The sequence below is a fragment of the Idiotropiscis lumnitzeri genome, chromosome 10, assembly GCF_059441095.1.
Source record: "Idiotropiscis lumnitzeri isolate Australia: NSW breed Sydney's pygmy pipehorse chromosome 10, RoL_Ilum_1.0, whole genome shotgun sequence".
Taxonomy (NCBI): domain Eukaryota; kingdom Metazoa; phylum Chordata; class Actinopteri; order Syngnathiformes; family Syngnathidae; genus Idiotropiscis; species Idiotropiscis lumnitzeri.
Window position 1 is genome coordinate 699,045 of NC_142400.1, and position 18,633 is coordinate 717,677.

An 18,633-nucleotide genomic window follows, 5' to 3' on the forward strand; every position below is an offset into this window, starting at 1 on the left:
GCCGCAACGGCGGGGTGAACGTGCGACGTCAAATTCGTTCTGAAAGCGACAGCCGGATCAATTCTTTGATGTTGATGTTTCGTGTTAAAGGCAAACGTTTTCTTTGCCGGAATATATTCGCCGAGGCCCCACTCGACGAAACACTGGATTCCAGTTCCGTCCATGTGGGGGCACCATTGCGAATGTCACGGCTCACCCGTTTGCCGGGCTCGGTCACGTGGCGTTCGCAATGCGCGCCCGAAGGCACGATGACAACAATTTCAGTCGGCACCCTGAGAGTGATCAGAACGGATGAATTTGCGAAATAAAATCATTCTCCGAATGGCGTGTTTCGACGCGCGGGGCCACGTCCAATCTCCTCTTGCAAAGAATCTTTTTTCCTCGAGGTCCCCTTGAGACCCCAACTTCCTTTCCGCCTCGCCTAAAAGTGGACGCTGACATTGGCATGACACCGTTTGCCGTCTCGATCCCCCCCGCTCGGGTGAGATATGGGAGGACAACGTGTTAGCTTCTCAATAATGACGCATCGCTGCCGCATCACTTTGGAGATTAAAAGCAAGATGCTGAATTTCAATCAAGCCCCATTAATGGCTCGCCGTGAGTAATGGCCACTTTGTCTCCGCTGGCAGGCGAGGAGAGCGAGCGCCACTTCCAGACAGTGGAGCGAGAGCGAGCGAGTGGCTCCAGAGGCCCAGGTGAGACAAGGTGATACAAGTTTTTAATTCTCCAAATTGCATGCAAGCGAGTAACGATGGAATCCATTTGGTGATGTCGTGACGACGCGCCTCGGACGAATGGCGAGAGGACATTAACGGAACATCGCATCCAACACGAGAGTCAAAGTGCCAAGGTCCGGATGAATGAAGCCGTAAATAACAAGAACGCCGCGCAAAGACATCGGCCGGAATTGATTGCATCTCATGAGCGTGAATTTCATGAGGAGGAAAACGGTTCCGGATCCAAAAATAAAAATGGATTTGCATTTATTGAGTTTTTTGGGTGCTGCAATTGTAATGCGGCGAGAGATTTCGCTTGATTTATTTTCTTCCCCACTCGCGACTATGACGGATTACGGCTCCCCTTTGAGTTTGATTTGGGACAACTCCCAAAACCGGGCCGGCTTCTGCGAGAGCGGCTCTGTGAACACACGTGCGATAAAGTGCAGGGCGAGTTCCGCTTTGGCGCTCGATGAGAAGCGATGATGCCGAGAGATTGTCATCACAGTATAGCTGATATGAGGAAATAGCGAGTGAGACGTGAGCGAGAACTCACGGGGCAGGGGTGGGGTGGGTCGGGTGCAAAAAAAAAGAAGAGGGAAGGGGGCGACAGACGACAAAGAAAGACGCGGTCCTAGAGTCTCTGTGTCAAGTCGGGAATGTCACAGTTGAGCACAGTGCTTCGTGGGTTGGATTGTTGGTCGGGCGCTCCCAAACTTTAGCCGGGGACCCAACTCTGGTTGCTGTGGGTTTGCTGCGGACCGGCCAGGCCACTCATGCCCATCCCCATGCCCATGGTCACACCCATCCCCATTCCCATTCCGATGCCCACCCCTTGGGCGAGCGAGCAGTCAAAGTTGAAGTCCATCTCCTCTCCAGAGTCCATGATGTCATGGAGGAGGATGGACTCCACGTCACAGTCCAAGCTGCCCTGGAACATGTCGATGTCCAGGTCGGCGGGTAGTCTCTCGTGCGGGTGGGGTTGATGGTAGGCGTGGTGGTACCCCCCGGCGCCGTTGCTGCCGACCATACCCTGACCGTGGTGGAAGGGTCCGTTAGCCGCGGCTTGGTGTTGCGGGTCCGGGTAATGGCTGTGGCGAGGGTGCGGGTGCGGCGCCGTGGCCAAATGGCAGGAGTCCTGGGGCATGCCCGGCATCCCCGCCGGGTTGGGGGGCAGCGCGGTCGACGCCGGGAGGTGGGCGTGCGACGGCGGGCTGTACAGGTAGGGGGTTTTGTGATTGTAGGCCTGCAGCGGGTTGCCGTCGCCGCACGGGTTCAGGGGCGGCGCTCGGGGCGGGGTGTGGCCGTGGCCGATGTTGTTGTGACTGAGGCCGTGAGATGAGTTGTGATTGTGAACGGGCGTATGGCTGTGAGTTCTGTTGTGGTGCCCGGCGTGGTGGCTGTGAGGGTTGGAGCCGTTACACGACATCAAGGGATGGCCTTCCCGCTTCAGGCCCAGCATCATTTCCTTGGGGCCGTACGGCTGCCCGGCCGACCCTCCCGTCAGAAGACTCTGCAGGGCGTTGGTGCTGGAGTACGTCCGCATGGTCCCGGAGAACCTGGCTGGCTTATTCTCCTGGATGGTTTGCATGGGCGAGTGGTGGCGCATCAGGCCCATGCCCGCCGTCCCGTAGCCGCCGGAACCGTACGAGGACTGGCCCTTCACTCCAGAACTGTAGTGGTAGACGGAGGTTTGGTGCTTCTGTCTGCCGACCGACGGATGCTGTTGGTGTCGCTGCTGGGAATGGTGGCGACGATGATAGCCGTCCTCCATCAGCTGCTCGTCAAGACGGATGGCGCCGGTCAGACTTGCCAGCTGGGGCAATTGCTCGAGGGGAGGGCAGCGGTTGCCGGCCCCCATGGCTGGAGAGCGGGCGGTGGGCGACGGGTAGAGGTGGGGGGAGGTGGAGCAGGACAGGCCCCCCTCATCGGGTTCCTCCGGTTCGCCCTCCGCCAGGATGGGGGATAGCCGCCCGCTCAGCGTGGAGGCCGACGAGCTGGCCCTGGAGTGGAGATCCGTCCAGGCGTCAAACTCGGCGTCGGTGGCAGGAGTGCCTCCAGAACCGGCCAGGCCTTTATGCGGCGGGCTGCCGTGGTCAGGCGAGCCCTGGAGGCCCACGGCGGCCGATCCCGCTCCGATCCCGGGACGTCCGACCCGCTTGCCTCGAATGCGACCTTTGCTCTTGAGATACTTGCTGTTGTTGTCCATGGAGACGGCTCGTCGCCTTGGAGCCTTGCCCATCTTCCCTCCGTCGGGGTTCAGCATCCACCAGGAGCTCTTTCCGGTGCCCTCGTTCTGAACACGGATGAAACGCGTGTGCAGGGACAGGTTGTGACGGATGGAATTCTGCGGAGACATAGAAAGAAAGAAAGAATGGGGATTAAGCATCGTATTGTTACATGGTGGGTCACTTTAGTCGTGAGGATGCCAAACGGGCGGTCGCTCCTTAAAAACGTTTGGACAGGATCGACCTCGCGGGCTCCCTTTCATATCCGTGGCCACGGTACTCCAAATGGTGCGTCGAGCAACGTCGTAAAAGCGTGAAAAAGACAAACGGCGCTCCGACCGCGTCCGCCGCCGGCAACCCGAAAGGACCCGCGACGCCGACTTCGGAGGCTGCGGGCTGCGCGCGTCGGTCCTCCCACTTTGGCTCCCGTCAATGCCGCCGTCCTCCTCCACGTCTCCATCGAGTGCCGTGCCGCGGCTTGGTGCGCCGTTCGTTTGAAGTGTGTGCCAGGCTGGCTTTGTGCCAGCCGCCGTTGCTCTCCGCAGCGCGCCTTGAATGGGAGGAAGTATCGGGAGATTGAGCTGGGGGCAAGGAAGGCTAATGGATGTCTCCCAATTTCCAATATCTATTGCCACTGCCAATCTCCTTCCTCGCCTCCCCCTCCCTCCATTTCTTTTTTCTCTCTCCATCGCAATCCTCCGTTTCTATTCTGTCACTGAGTGCTTCTTATTTGCCACATTTCTGTGCCCATAACAATCATTTTCCGCGTCTGCTTTCAATCGCTCTGCCGTCAATTATGCCGTGCGTCACCAATTACTTTGCCATTATCCTGCCGCCGCGTACCGTCAGTGACTCGCTAATTCGGAGGATCTCATTTTTGGATGATCGTTTACATTTCAAGGGTTGCTGGATGCCCAAGTTCCCGATGCGTGGCAGAGACACACGCCGCAAAATTTGCCGTTTTTTTGTCCACGTGCCAAGCGCTTTGGCGCTCGAGTCGGAAAAGTATAAAAAAAAATTAAATAGAAGAGCCCCCCCCTGTGGTTTGGAATATCGTGCCACAATGAGTTTATTGAGACGGAGAGGTACGCCCGCTTCCACCATCTCCATTATGACGCGGATTATTTGTATTCACGGCGAAGTGCGCGCCAGGGAAACAAAATAAATCAAATTGTGGCAGAGAACACGCCGGGAGAGAAAGAGATGGGGAGAGCGACTGAATTCAGGTGATCTGTGAATGCCTCCTTGGGTTATCTCGCTGTGACACCTCCGGCGGCGCGGCGCCATGGCAACCGGGTAAACGTGCAACGGCAGAACTATATCATATTGTGCTGAGCGAGAACGAGAGAGAGATGGGAGGCGAGTGGGGGATGGCGAGGGGGGTTGAGGGGGGGTTGGGGGGGGGTATAGGATGCAGGAGGTTCTTTTGATGCCGCTGCTCCAACACTAAACAGCCTTTCATCTCGGCTATGCAAAGGCCCGCAGGGGACGCCGGCTCCCCGCTACTGACGGCTTCTTGACGCGCCAAACACCCCCCCCCCCCACACACACCCCCCGCGTCCCAAAACCGTCCCTCCTTCTCCACCCTCAACCTATCACACCACTCTCAACATCAAATTGTGCCTAAAGTGAAATTTAGCGTCACTCTGTGATGACAAACTCTCGCGCCGGCTTTGTGACGATTTCCAAGAACGTACCACGCCGCGTCTATTTGCGTTATTTCCATGTCGGCCATTTTTTTTTTCTCTCCAATCGCCGCTGTTGCGTGTGTCGTGTTTATGTTTGGAGACTCGCTGTCGACGCTCCTTTGCGGTGAAAGCGTTTGCCGTCGTCTCAGACAGGCGCCCTGATTTATCCGAATGCGTGAAGCCGCAACGACTGTCTGACGGTGTCCCCCAAGAAAATGTCCGCGATGATTTTTGGTGTTTACGGACAGAACGCCGCAAACTATTATTGTGCAGCTTAAAGTAAAGATAAAGAATTCTTCTTTGTTTTTTAGTTTGATGAGTGAAATATGATTCATGAAGTATTTCAAGCGAAAGACCAAAAAAATGTGTTTGTGTGAAAACGTTTTCAAGCGCGTGCAGTCCGTCCGAGAGTAAATTCGACCGAGCGACCGTGGCCGAGCTGCACTTGCACTTGAGGCGAAAACTCGGAATGACCCGTCTGATTCAAATCTCCATTTTATCCCCGTGTGAGGGAAGAGCAGCCGCACTAAACTTGGAGGGATTTGCCGTCATCCCAAACCCTCTTTATCTGCTGGAGAGATTTGGGAGATTTCGGACGGTCGTCAGCCGCATCACCGAGGCGCCGCGCGCCGCAAACGCTGCTTCCGACATTTAAGATGTGCAGGTGTTCACGCACGGTGGGTACGCGTTTCATTCGTGCTTCTGAGGCGGGGACGGCGGGGGGACGGGCAATTTGGCCAAACGATGGCCCTCACGCCCCGAAAACAGGCAGTCGCTACTAATCTCTCTCTATCCCGGCGTAATCCCAGACAATCCTGAGCTAATCCCAAGTAGATTCAGGGGCACTCCCAGCTGGGCGTCTCGCACGGAGCCATGCCAGGTCACCGTGGCTGCGGCGGGCGGCAGCTCAAAAAAGAAACGTGATCACGAGAACATAGAATGGCGTCGTTCCAAAAAAGAAAACAAACAAACTCTGAAATTATTGTAATCTGCGGAGCGACGTGTCCTTAGCGAAGAAATTTCAAAATAGGCTTCATGTTGGACAACAACAGAACCGATGTTCGTGTTCGTGTTCAATAATCGTATCAAAATCACTTTTTGGTCTTTCCAGATGACCGTTGCATCGATTGCTTTGGCCTGTCACGTCCGAGTGACGTTTGGCAGCTCAAGTTATATATCCGATTGAGTATTATTTTCCATTGCACTAACTATTCTCTTATATTTATCTGAATTATTGTTGTCTCGCACCGGAGACGGGAGCTCTCTAATCTGGTTGCACACTTGAGTACAAAGACATTAAAGGCATTTCTGATTCTGAAGTTGAATTTGCAGCTGAATTGCACTTTTTTTCAACCAAATAAGCTCAAGTTGAATATTTTGATGCGAGTAAAAATCGGTGACGACTTTCGACTTTCCGTGACCACATTTTAATGATTGAATTTCTTGGAAAAGGCAAAATCCTTTTTCATGGACGCACACAAATGTCTTGTCATTGCCGGAATCTCCTTGAAAAACTCAAATCTGAAACGGAAGTTTCACACCAGCCGTCATTTTTTTCGACCATTTCCGTCTCAATCGTGAACGCGAAATGTTGGCCAACGCTGGCGTCGAGCCGGCTTACCTTCTGTCCTCACTCGGCCGCATTTTCACCCCTTTCACGTGGAATAGAATAAAATCAAAAACTTTATGATGTATTAAATATTCATGGAATGGAAATTTCTCCTGCGGCTCGCCAAGGCAGACAAATGAAGCCCGCAGAAACATACAATGACAGCGGAACACACGCATCGCACGCTCGGGTCCGGGAAGCTGCTTCCTATTCAAATCCTTCCCTCCCTTTAACACGACGGGCCTTCCAGAAAGCCCGCTAAATAATTAACCGAGTGGCGGCGGGGTCTGTACAGATGCACTTTCTGCTCCCATAATATTTGGGGGGAGGGAAAAAGAAAGAAAAAAAGAGTTCATAAAGTCGTCGTTGCGGTTTGCAGCGCGACGTGAATGAGGTCAAAAGGAGATCATGCGACCATCAAGTCGTTGAGAAAGCGCAAAATTCTTCCACTCTCATTAACCGTTAAACGGACAGAAAGCGGATTTGCCTTTTTAGACAAAAGACAACAACGCATGTGATCGGCTTCTTTGTGTTCACATTAGAAAGCTTGACAGCAAAAAACTAAAAAAAAGTTGGATCCGGACTGGCCCAATCTGGCGAAACGGACGGCAGAAATGCTGCGTAAGAGTGTGACGTGCGTCTGTTCCTGGAATGCCCTCGTGAGGAGGAAAGGCCACGCCACTTTCGGCTCATTTACTAAAAAATCAAACACAACGAGCGCACTTTCAGATCAGAAGACGCAAATATTCGCAAAAAGACTCACACCAGGCTCCGCCTCTTAAAGGCACAACAGTACATATTGTAAAGTACTTCCTATACATTCGCTGGTTGTCTTTCTTTTTTTTTTTTTTATACAATGTAACTAAAAGTGATTTGTTGAAGTTGAAATGTGTCAAGAGCAAGTGGGAAGGCAAATTTTTTTATTTTTGTTTTTTTGCGGGCGTTCCCGCGAGAAAGTCGTGTCGACTGCACTTGCGAACGACAAACTTCAAAGAGACGACTCACATTCATGGCACTGCGGGCAAACCAAAAGTTTTTTCAAATTGAAATCTTTGATCATTTTGGGCTTAACATTTTTTATTTTTAAATGAAAAATGACTTTGGCGGCTGAATCAAAATTTGGCTTCTTTTTTTCCCGGAAAGATCGATCCGGACTTGTCCGTTTTTGTTTTGCAAACGTTATGCGGTAATCTCACAAGATTTTTTTCGGCACTGGTCAAAGTGACTTTCGAAAAAGAGGAGGTTCGTGGTCAAAACTGTCCACAGTCAAATTATATTCGACAAACAAGGAAAAGGCTAGCTGAGTGGCCAACTTTTTTTTTGGGCTTGGCCCTCGAGAGCTCCACGTGGCTGTGAACCGATTTTCCAGCTGTCTCGAATAAATACCGATGTGGTCGACAGTTCACACGCACATGCAAGAAACAACAATAAAGAAAAATCTTAATTCCAACGCTAGCGCTAATGACGTGACGCCGCGTCTAGACCGATTCAACACTCCTCCAGATAACTTGGCTTTGTTTGTTTTCAACACCGTTGACAGGCTAATATCTTCACAGACTAAAAAAAAAAAAAACTCCTGACTCAGTGCGGTCGTTTTACGGGAACGTTTTGTCATCGCACCTCGTTAGCGCCACGCGGCGTATTTGAAATTTTGAACGCATCCAAAAGCGGAACCAACGAATGCGGCGGCGAACGGAAATGCGAGCAGACGAAACGCGCGCCAACCAAATTGGCGTTTGCGCAAACACCAAAAACAAATGGAAGCAACAACGCTGCCGCCGATGCGAGCGCGAATATGACATGTCCGGGCTGAGTCTTCGAGTTGACTAACGGAGGCGTTGAAAGGGAAATTATAGACGCGCAGAAAAAGAAGAGAAGAGCCGTCGACCGTGTTTTTGTTTATAAGCAACGGAGCATTTTTCAGATTTTTCCATTTCTCGCACACACACACGACCTAACCGAACACTTTCTATCGGTCTCTGTTTTTTTATTTTCACTGCATTGCTTATTTATGGTTGTCATTACGATTTCCAATTAAAATCAAATCAAAAGAGGCAAGCAAATGAACGCGCGAATGACAAAATCACCGAGTGCCGTTTCGGTCTGCGGAACTTGTCCTCAATCGCCTCGGCATTGACTGAAAGAAAACTGGACCGTCCTGGTTTTTCGTCGTCATCAATTCTTTGCGAAAACAAACAAAAAAACAAAACAAACAAAGCTCGAAGAGTCGATTCAATAGGAAAGTAGTAATTGGCGTCAAGGAAGTATTCTTGTATGTCGTGGAGGAGCTAAATCAAGCGTGCGGGTTCCAGAAAGTTTTTTTTTTTCTTTTTCATCGGCAATTTATTTTTCAGGACAATCTTGCAAAGTAACTGAAATGGAATTTCCTTTTTTTAAGATCATATTTTGCGGTCGATTTACAATTTAGGCTGACTGAGCTTACAAGTCTCAAGTTCACTTGAGATGTTTCCAAATTTGACACGCTTGATGTGATTTTTGCGGACGGCGCGCTCACACGATTGTTTTGAATATTGAGCATTCAAAAATGTTATTTAAAAAAAAAATCTTTTCTTGGCCGTCAGCACGCCTCACCGAACGGTGGCCAAATATAGTTGAATAAATCTTGGCGACGTGCGCCTGTGACATATTTTGAGCGACAGAAAAATGAAAATGATTTCTTCTAATGTTGCAAAGTCAACACCATCGCCCCAAAAAGTTTATTTTTGTCTCTCTAACTCACCAATCGTGAGGTGTCAACTTTTGTGACGTACTCCATCCCGGGTTGCCATGGCGATGATGTGGCGTTTGGTTCATTAACGACGTTATGTAAAGCTCAAATGATCCCGAATTGGTGCCGCGATTGACGCGAGGCTTCGTTCGGTCCGCTCGCAGGGACTTGTCGGAGGGGGCGGGGCTAACGGATGGGGAAAATGGAGGTAGCGTAAGGGGCCCCGTCGCAGGCGCACAAAGGGGTGCCCTGGAAATGCCGCCCACCCCCTCGCTCAAAGAAGAAGAGGAAGCGGGTCAAACGGTCTCATCGGGAGGCGGCGAGGTCTGGGAAGAAAGCGACCGGCGAAGCAGCCGCTTGCCACAATCCGCCAGCATTGCCACAACATTTTTCACGCAGAATGGCGCCATTATGTTTTGGACAAAAGGAGTTTTCCCTGCGTGGCGCACATTCGTTTGAAATCAAGAGGGACCGACACAAGTGCGAACTGTGTTTATGGTCAGTTTTCTTTTTTTAATTCCGTGTGCACAAGGCGGAGGGGAGAATGGGGGTGCGAGGGGTGGGGGGGGCTCTCAACACAGGCCCAGGAATGAGTTTTGTCAGCTAAGCCCGTCTCCGGGCTATTGGTGGAAATTAGCGCCGGCTAAATATTCGCTTTCCCTGATTGATGTCACGGCTGGCGTTGTCCCCCCTTTGAAGGCAAATAAAGAATCCAGGGGAGAAATAGGGACAACGTTGCGGGAAAGTGGACGGGGGGGGGGGGGTCTGTGGGAGACTTGAATGAGGTCTAAAGGGCCTAATGACTGCACAGACATGACACAAAGGAGCCCAGACAATATGTTGCAGCGGCGACGGAGACGGAGACGATCAAGCAACAACACGCGGGAATGTTTGTCCGTGCGTGCGCACGCGCGTGCACGTGAGAACGAGAGATGTAGCTATTTGCCTGAGCAGCTCCGAGCCAGATGATTAAAATCCCTTTAGGAGGCTTCTTTAAGAGAGACAGATGGGCAGGGCGGCCTGCTTTTGGAACGCAATCAAATTGAAGAGATTAAAAATAGGCAAGGAGGTGAGAAAGTTACTCGTCCGCCACACGACATCGTCACCTTTGCGAGAGGCCAAATAAAGCGCCCGTTACTGGCATCGGGGCCGCGTGGAGTCGCCGCTCGTTTCGTGACGCCGATAGCGTGAGGAGAAAAGCGATGGAGCAGGAGCCCAGACCTAAACCCTGTTGAAAATCCTCAAGGGGAAGGAGGAGACGCTCATCGGCTCGGCTCGAATGCCGGCCGACGTTTGGCTCCGCGTCACCGAAAAGAAAAATGGCTGCGACAATTTGATTTTGTCAAGAAAAAACAAACATCGAATAATAAAATCATCAGGACATGGTTGAGGTTGATGAATAATTTGCCTGAAAATATTTCGGGATTCAGATGATTTCATTTGGTTTGAGGAAGTCAAATTGAGTAAAGGCAGCACACGTTTTTTTGTTTTTTTTCGGCCTCCGTTTGTTCGTTTCGGATGGACGGCGTCACAAAACATTTGCAGATTTTCAGGAGTCAAAAATCACATTTTTTGAAATGCCACAAACAACAAATTTGAACGCTAACCCATGATTTTTTTTTTGCACATTGAAGTTCTTGAAATATTTGAAGATGACATCCAAGAATGACCTGATCTCACTTCTTTTCCCCCCACCTCTTTTGGATCCAAAGCACAAGCGGCACGAGCGTTATCAGATATGTGAATGTATCTTTTCACAGCCGTCGCCTTTAAAGCTTTTGAAGCGGATTTGCCCGCAACGGAACGAGGGCACGTGTGTGCAAATGACGACGACCCGTTCAAGTGGCGCTCAGCTCGCCCAATGACGCGCCAGCAAAAAAAGTCGTGCAGCCATTTTGGTGGTTTTTGTTGGGTTTTTCAACAAAATTGTAAATCGATTTTAGGAAGACTTCAAACTTGGCATTGCCACCTGGAATATTCGTTTGGGGGCAGAAGGGTAGAAATGCCGCCCTCAACCGATGAAATTTGGTGGACAGGACACGCTGTCAAGCAATTCAAATTTCTTAATCACAAAATATTTCCCTGATTAATTGCGATTATTCACAATTTTTTTTGTGGAGCTGTTTTAATTATTATTATTTTTTTTAATCCGATCCAAACGGCGTCATCTTTACAGGCATTTTATTTTGAAACAATTGTCCAAACTTTTACATTTCGACGACCGACAAGATGATGTGCTAAAGATGGTGCAGGATTTGGATTCACCAAGTATGCGAAATATTTTTGGAAGAGTGAACAGATTTAATTGCGTTATTTAGTTTATTTTTTTAATGAATCTCGAGTTCTAATTTTGACAATCCTGCAGACACAAAAAAAAAAAGTCTCAAGAAGCCTTGCAGAAAATCACCCAGGATGACGGCCATTTTGTTTTGAGCGATGGCGAACGTCCACGTTTTGCTGATCGTTGAGGATTCTCGTCACATTAACAAAAGAAAGCATGAAAACGCCGACAACATTTTCAGTCATCGGCTCAGAATTCCAAATTGTCGTCGGCAAGCAGGGCATCGTTACAAAGTTTCGAGGTTCCCAACGCAATTTTGTTTATGCGGAAGCGTTCGAATAAGTTGACATGCTTCAGGTTTTTTTTTTCTTTTTTCTATTCATGGCCTACAAATGCTTTTCAGACAAATGTTTGCCATAATTTTGACTTTATTACGGGGTTATCTTGGGTCACTGTGAGACGACGGCACGCCCGGAATACAAATTTGGAACTCTTGTTGTGCAAACCGAGGATGTTTTCGAGTGAAGGACCTGCAATATGGAAAGTGCACATTTAAAGCGACTTCCGTGCTGAATGAGAGCAGGTAGAAATAAAAAAAACCAAAAAAAACAGAAAGAAAGAAATAATATCCCGACGTGGCCTCCCCCTGTATCTGCTCAAATTGATGGAGTTTGTAGAGCGGAGCGCTTGAAAAAGGCGCTCCATATCCGAGCCCATTATTGGGCAACACGGCGGGAGTGCCGTTTATGAAAAAGGCGGCGCGCGCCGGTGCGCCGGATCAGGAAGTGGCCGTGGAGAGCGGCCTGTAATGGAGTTGGTGGGGGATTCCTGCCTGACGGCGCACTAATTGCGGCCAAGCGTCGGCGAGGCCGTCGGCGAAGCCCGCCCCGGTGCCAAAGGGAAGCGTTGGCATCGGCATCGGGGGCGGCGGGGGCGAAGGGCCGCAGCGGCTTTGGAGGGTAAAAATAGACGCGGACAGATTAGCGCAGCATCTGAGACCCGGACAGGGGATCGGAAAATCCACTCGGCTAATGCCAGGGACAGCTGAGTGTTGCCGGTGGGCGTAAAGGGGACACAATCTGGGCCTCGCATCTGACGCCCACGCATGTTAAAACGGAAAAAGAAAAAAAAAAAACCTGTTGTGGTGGACACACAGAGCGGCTTTTTACCTGCGAGGGAGGCCGAGCTCGCACCCACCCACGGAGGATTCACACAACAGGTGTTTGGGCTCGGCCACCTGCGGGGCCGGCAGCCTGCTCGCACTTCACACGCTCGGTGCCGAGGGAGCAAAGTAACATTTTCCACTGGGCTTGCCATGCTTTTGTTCGCTCGAAGCAACGCTGGAGACCGCCGCTTTATGAGCTTTGCTTCGTGAGGTTTTTTTTTTTGTTTTTTAACAAGACGGGCAGGATCTGCAACATGCGAGCCTTCGCGGGTCCACTAAAGGCGTCGTTATTTATACATCAGAACATTTTAATCGCCAACAGACGCGGTGTGGATTTGATTTCGGTGTCGGATTTTTTGGGGGTTTTTTTTGTACTCTCATTCAGAACGTCGATTTTGTCATTCTGATCTTTCCAAAGGTCAACAAACATGCCACCAAGTCGATGAAAGTGCTGGCGCCAAATTTACAAAATTAAAAAAAATAATAATTAAAAAAATGTTTGTGTTTCTCCGAGCACTGCAAACGACCATGTTTGTCCTTTTTTTTTGGTGGCGCTTTCAAGGGAGAAGCACCAACTGGCCACGGTTGCTTTCCAGTCATCATGGCGGTTACGTTGCAGACCAAAGACTAAAATGGTTACTATCGCTAAATATTTTTATAAAATACTAAATGTCTGCGCCATATACAATATCGAAGCTCGCGTTGTACCCGGAAAAATAGATTTGATGTGATCCAACATGCCATTTTTCGATTATCTGCGACATTTTTGACGCCGGTCAGTTGCGGTTCAAATGAAAAAACGAGTTGGCAACTGGAGAACGTGAGTTGCACAACAGTTCTGTCGGAACCAGTCCATTTTTCTTTGACTAAAGCTGCAGCTCACTCGCGGTCACCACAACTCGTAAAAATGAGACACTTCCAAGTCAAGGTAGCGCCGCAATCACATTTTTTTTTTTTTTACATATCCGACTTCTGATTTGATTGCGTTCGCTTTGCTATGTGCAAAGAAACTCAAATCATCGTTTTTTTCCCTTTCTGCCTTTTTATAGCCTCCCCCTAATGATGAGAATCTCATTTCCCACGTTCCAAAGGTCAGCGAACACCTCTCATCACACTTTCATGAACGTCATTCTCAACATTTAATTCAATTTCACTTGCGGCTGCCGAGAGAAAATTCCTTGCATTGCCCCTTTAATCGCATTCTGCCGTGTCATAATAAAGCACAATACCACACACACACACACACACTGAGGGTGAAGATAAGTCAGTCAAGTGCTAGTTTGGGTTACATGTTAATAAAATAAGCTTCTTAATTTTGCGCTCTCAGTTAAAGTGGCATGAATAAAAAACACACACGCACACACACACGCACACACACGCACGGTGGTGTGACACAAAGCTTGGCACACCGGGCACACTCATTACCGCAATGCCAAGCTACCAGTTGCTAAGGAGACCTGTGGGAGAAGGAGGGTTCCGTGTTGTTGCCATAGCAGCCAGCTCGCTCCCTGCCAGCCGGCTCCCTCGGGGTGGGGGAGAAACAGCGCCAGAGGTGGGGGGGAGGAGGGGGGGCGGGTGCGTGAGGGTGAACTTGCTACAGAGGTAGGGGGCAGCGGTTCAAACGGGCTATGAGGTGCCGTGGAACTTCGTTAGGCCCACTCCACGTGAGCACACACACACACGCGCACGCACGCACACACACGCACGCGCAAACAAAGAGGACACGCACGCACGCACACACGCACGCGCAAACAAAGAGGACAACGGAACAAAGAGGGTCTTGAATGCAGAGAGGACCGCCTGCTTGGAAGTTTGCAGGGAAGCAGAGGTCGAGCAAGGCCGCACGGAGATCTGCGTGTGCGTGTCTGTTTTCGGCGCGACGACCTTGACCTTCATCTTCATCCTCATCATCATCCTCACCCCCCCACCCCCCGACCCCCGACCCCCACCCTCGCTTTGAAAAGACAGGAGCAGTCACATAGCAAGCATCTCAAAACACGCAACGCAAACGTGCAGTTTGGACGGAACGACTCCAAAACATTTTTCATGACGTGCACCGTCAAAATGCGGCTTCGGACGCTCGAGGCTCCGAAAATCAAACATCAAGCGCTTATTATTTTTGGAATATTTGATGCATTCATTTCTTTTTATTTTGGGCGCTTTTCCACCGACAAGGTTCTGAAACTCTGGCTCGTTGGTGATGACACGACATCAGGAGCAACTGGGGGCGGGATTTGGGGTGGGGTCGACAACATCCTGCTCAAGGACGCTTCTGCATGGTCACAAGGGTCGGGAATTGGACCCACAACCTTCGGGTTGGTAGATGCCCACGCCGCCCCGTTTTAACTCGAGTCTTTTTTGTTTTTTTGCACACTTACTTGATTATCAGGCGGCTCGCATACCAGACGGATGCTCGCGATCGACGAAACGTGCATTTGTTTTGTTGCGTCACATCCTCTCTGTCAACGCTGTCGTATTTGTGACGTCGCACGTGAGCGCCTTTGAACTTTGCATGTTGTCGTTTAGCTCGCGGCTCGCAAATTTGCAGGAGCAGAATGAAAAAAAAAACAATAAAAATGATCGCCGCAAAGTCACAGAAAAGACGGCGAAGCCATCAAAAGTGAACGGCGCAATCTGGAGGTCTCGATTATTTGCGTTACTTCCGAAGGGAAAATTTGAAAAACATTCTCTTTAAACGACACCTGAAAAAAAAGAGTTCTTTCTTTTCAACATGCTGGAAAAGTGCTGACTTTTTCATTGGCAAGACAATTATGACGAAAGAAAAAAAGAAAAACATTTTAATCACGTGCAACCAGTGTACAATTAAGGGGTGTGTTTTTTTTTTCAGTGTACCTTCTTTAAGTCCTCAGGAATTAAAAGTCGTCTTGATTTGAATTAGCTGTCGAATGAGCGCGCAAATTATCATCCTGGCGGTCAAGTCATTGATTTGAATTTGCAGGAAGCCTTTCAGCTCGGTCCAATTTGTCCTTTTATGGTCATCGCTGACAAACGTACAAATTTGTTAATGAGGTGCAGTGACTTCCCGTCACGGCCGCTGCACTCGTTCTGTTTCCCAAATTTGATGACGTGCCAAAGCTTTTTTTTTTGTGGTGTTTGTTTGCGTCTGAAAGTTTCGCATCAAATTGAAGGAAATGTCCAAATGGCAAATGTCGCCTCGTGGACATAAACGAGCGCCTTTAAGTCAGCGAGCGGCTAATGAGCGTCTCTTTTCGACAGTGCCGCCGCTGTTTTTGTTTACGGCGCCAGCGACAAGAATTGAAAAGAAAAAGAGAAAAAAAAAAAGGGAAAAGAATGGTTGGGGATAAATCAGGAGAATCCGCCGCTGTTTTTAAGAGGCACGTTACAAGACCGGAGCAGTGCATCTTTTGCAAAATGAAATACGACGCCCGTTCCACATTCATCAGGAGAACATTTAGGTGAATTTATGCCGCGTCTTTCAGCTGACAACTTTTGGGTTTTTTTGTTTGTTTTTTTTGCTCGTGAGTGGCACACTTCAGAATCGGATATTTTCATGTCAAATGTGGAGGAATCAAATCCCCCAATGCAGACAAAATAAAAAAATATTCATTTTTATTCATTTTTAACATGTAATGATTTTTTTTCTTGATGATAAACATCACACATTTGTGAAATAAGCAAAAGGAAGAAAGCGTTTTTTGTTTCAATTCAATGTCCATCTGGTGTGCGTTCGTGTGACGCATTTGATATTTTTGTTAGCATGAAGCGAAAGGGACTGTCGGATGGCAAAACGCAAATGCTCATTTGGAATCCGCAACAAATAATTGTTCCTTTGATGTTTAGTTGACATGAAACATTTTTGAACAATCGTTCACTTGCTGCCAATTTGAAATGAGTTGCGCTGACTTCACACAACGTTGCTGACTCCAAATTTTGCTTGCAAGGCAAAGAAAAAATGCAGACTAGCATGTCGAGTCCCGCTTACGTCAAGGCCCCCCCACGTCTTGCCATCAAACGTCCGCTTGCAACGGCGACGGGAGAGAAACTATTTGGCAGCACAGAAAGGGTTAAAAAAAAAAGGAAAGCCGCTTCCTATTTTTCGGCCGCGTGCACGAGAGCTCCTTGAGCCCCCCCCGCTTATCACGTCGTATCCAGCTGCAGCCAACGTCTCCCATTTTCATCGTGGCGACGAGCCTTTGAATCAAGGCGGGGCTCGCGCGAGCCTCGCGGCCGATCCGATAAGCCACAATCGATCGTTTGTGCTTGCTATTTTGGGCCGCGGCTAACATTTGCCTTTTTGTTGATGAAACCAATTCCACACAGATCAGATGAGATTAAGAAAAAAGAACTTATGAACAAGTTGTTGTTGCGAAATTCCCGCGAGCCCGCATATCCGGAACACAACGAAAAAGAAAAAAAGGGGAATTCCTGCGAGGGGGCTTCTGTCTGCTTTTAGCGACGCTCATCATGTGCTTGGACGCTCCAAAAAAGATCAGATGACAAAATCGCACGCATCCGAACCACCCATGAAAAGACGTTTTTACTTTCTGAAGCAAATTGTTTGAACGCTTGGCCATCAATCTTGACTTTTTTTTTTGGGGGGGGGGGGCGTCGTCGGTGAGCTGCAGCCTCGTCCCAGTTGACGCTTTTCAAGTTTTCAAGTCCCAATGTTGGCGTCGAGGCCGATTGCGGAAATGACAGCTCAGGTCATCGAACGACTTGATTGAAATGTGATCGGAAAATATTTGCAAAGGTAGCAAATTTGAGCTTTCAAATGGCGAGAAACGTCTCGCATAAACGCTATTTGAGTTTTACAGCGATTTCAACTCAACTCATCCCGTGTGCTCTCTCTCTCTCTCTCTCTCGCTCGCTCGCTCGCGGTGTGTAGCGCAACCAGCGTTTGCTAGCATCGTTTGATACCGCCGTTCACCCCCCAACGCCCCCACCCTCATCCCCCTCCAGTTTTGAAGCTGGCATGAGGACGATGAGATCCACGGAGGCGCCTCTCATCTGAGAGGAATGAGGATACATGAGGGGGGGTTGCAAGGAAACGCACAAGTACCCCCCTTACCCCCCCCCCCCTTCCCCACTGAGCTCCATGAAACAAAAAAGCGCCCAATTAAGTCAGTTTGAGTTAGGGTCTTTTTGTGTGTGTGTTTATTGTGAGCAAGGCGGGGGGGGCGGGGGGGGGGTTGAACTGTGGATGCAATAAATGGAAATAAGGGGGAAATACGCTAAGTAGCAGAGACTATCTAAAAGACGGCAGTGTGTATATGTGTGGGGGGGGCAATGGGGGAGGCCTTTTTCTTTGCTTGTTGTGTGCCCCCCCCCTCCACCACCACCCAACAACCCCACCCCCGTTCTCCCGCCTTGGAGGGCCAAACTCGTCTCTCAGCTCCTCGACGGGAGACGCTGAAATATTAATCGCCACGCTCCAGCCGCCGACGAGCGAACACAATCGCTTCAAACTCGCACCCTAATGAGTGTGTTCATGAATGGCTAATGCGCACAGATGGGTGGCTGATGACGGGGAGGGGGTGTGTCGGGAGGGGGGGGGGCGCATTGGAAGATGAGGAGGGGGTTGTGGAAAGTGAAATTTAGGCGGGGGCGCATGGATGCTGGGGGGGGGGGTGTACACAGGCACGCCGTGACCTTTTAAGAGCCTCCTGAAAACTTAATTAAGACTAACCCTTCTCTATACTCCCTCCAACACACACACACAAAAGCTTTAGCGATAGCATTAACACACGAAAGCGAGCCCCCGCCCTTTCGCGATTCACCATTTTTTTTCTGTGGGATTTGCGCAAACCGCGAAACTCAAGAACAAACTGTGAAATGGGAACGGTGGCGATATGTGTCAAGCTCAAGAGAGAGACGAAAACGGTTATCCTGTTGGGGAGGAGCCAAGTTTAGCCTGGGTCGTTTGTGCAAATTGTGGAGAGTCGCTGCGTTTTGCTGCCATTTATTTAGAAATTCATTGACGACCCAAAATTGTGAATAGGGGTGCGAACGCGCGTTTATCTGCCCTGTGATTGGGTGGCGACCAGTCGAGGGCAGAAACCTTCGCTTGCCCAAAGTCTGCATCGCACCTCCCGCCCTATTGAAAGTATTTTTCCCGCAATGCAAATTGCGGTGCGCCACTTGGCCACCTCAGGGCAGAATGAGACAAAGTGGAGATTCAGATCTCGGTGCGGCATGAATATTTTTTCTTCCTGGATGATAAAGAATGCCTGAAAGCA

At 49.6% G+C, this 18,633-nt stretch overlaps 1 protein-coding gene across 2 annotated transcripts in view; it reads right to left on the reverse strand.

The window, feature by feature from the left end:
* Window positions 1-463: 463 nt before the first annotated feature.
* foxo6b (forkhead box O6 b) overlaps window positions 464-18,633 on the reverse strand; it is a 46,599-nt gene continuing 28,429 nt past the window's right edge. For both annotated transcript variants that reach the window (XM_088307894.1, XM_088307893.1), the window contains one exon: window positions 464-3,063. In XM_088307894.1, coding sequence (XP_088164020.1) covers window positions 1,435-3,063 — 1,629 coding nt within the window. In that variant the 3' untranslated portion in view covers window positions 464-1,434. The remainder of the gene's footprint in view (window positions 3,064-18,633) is intronic.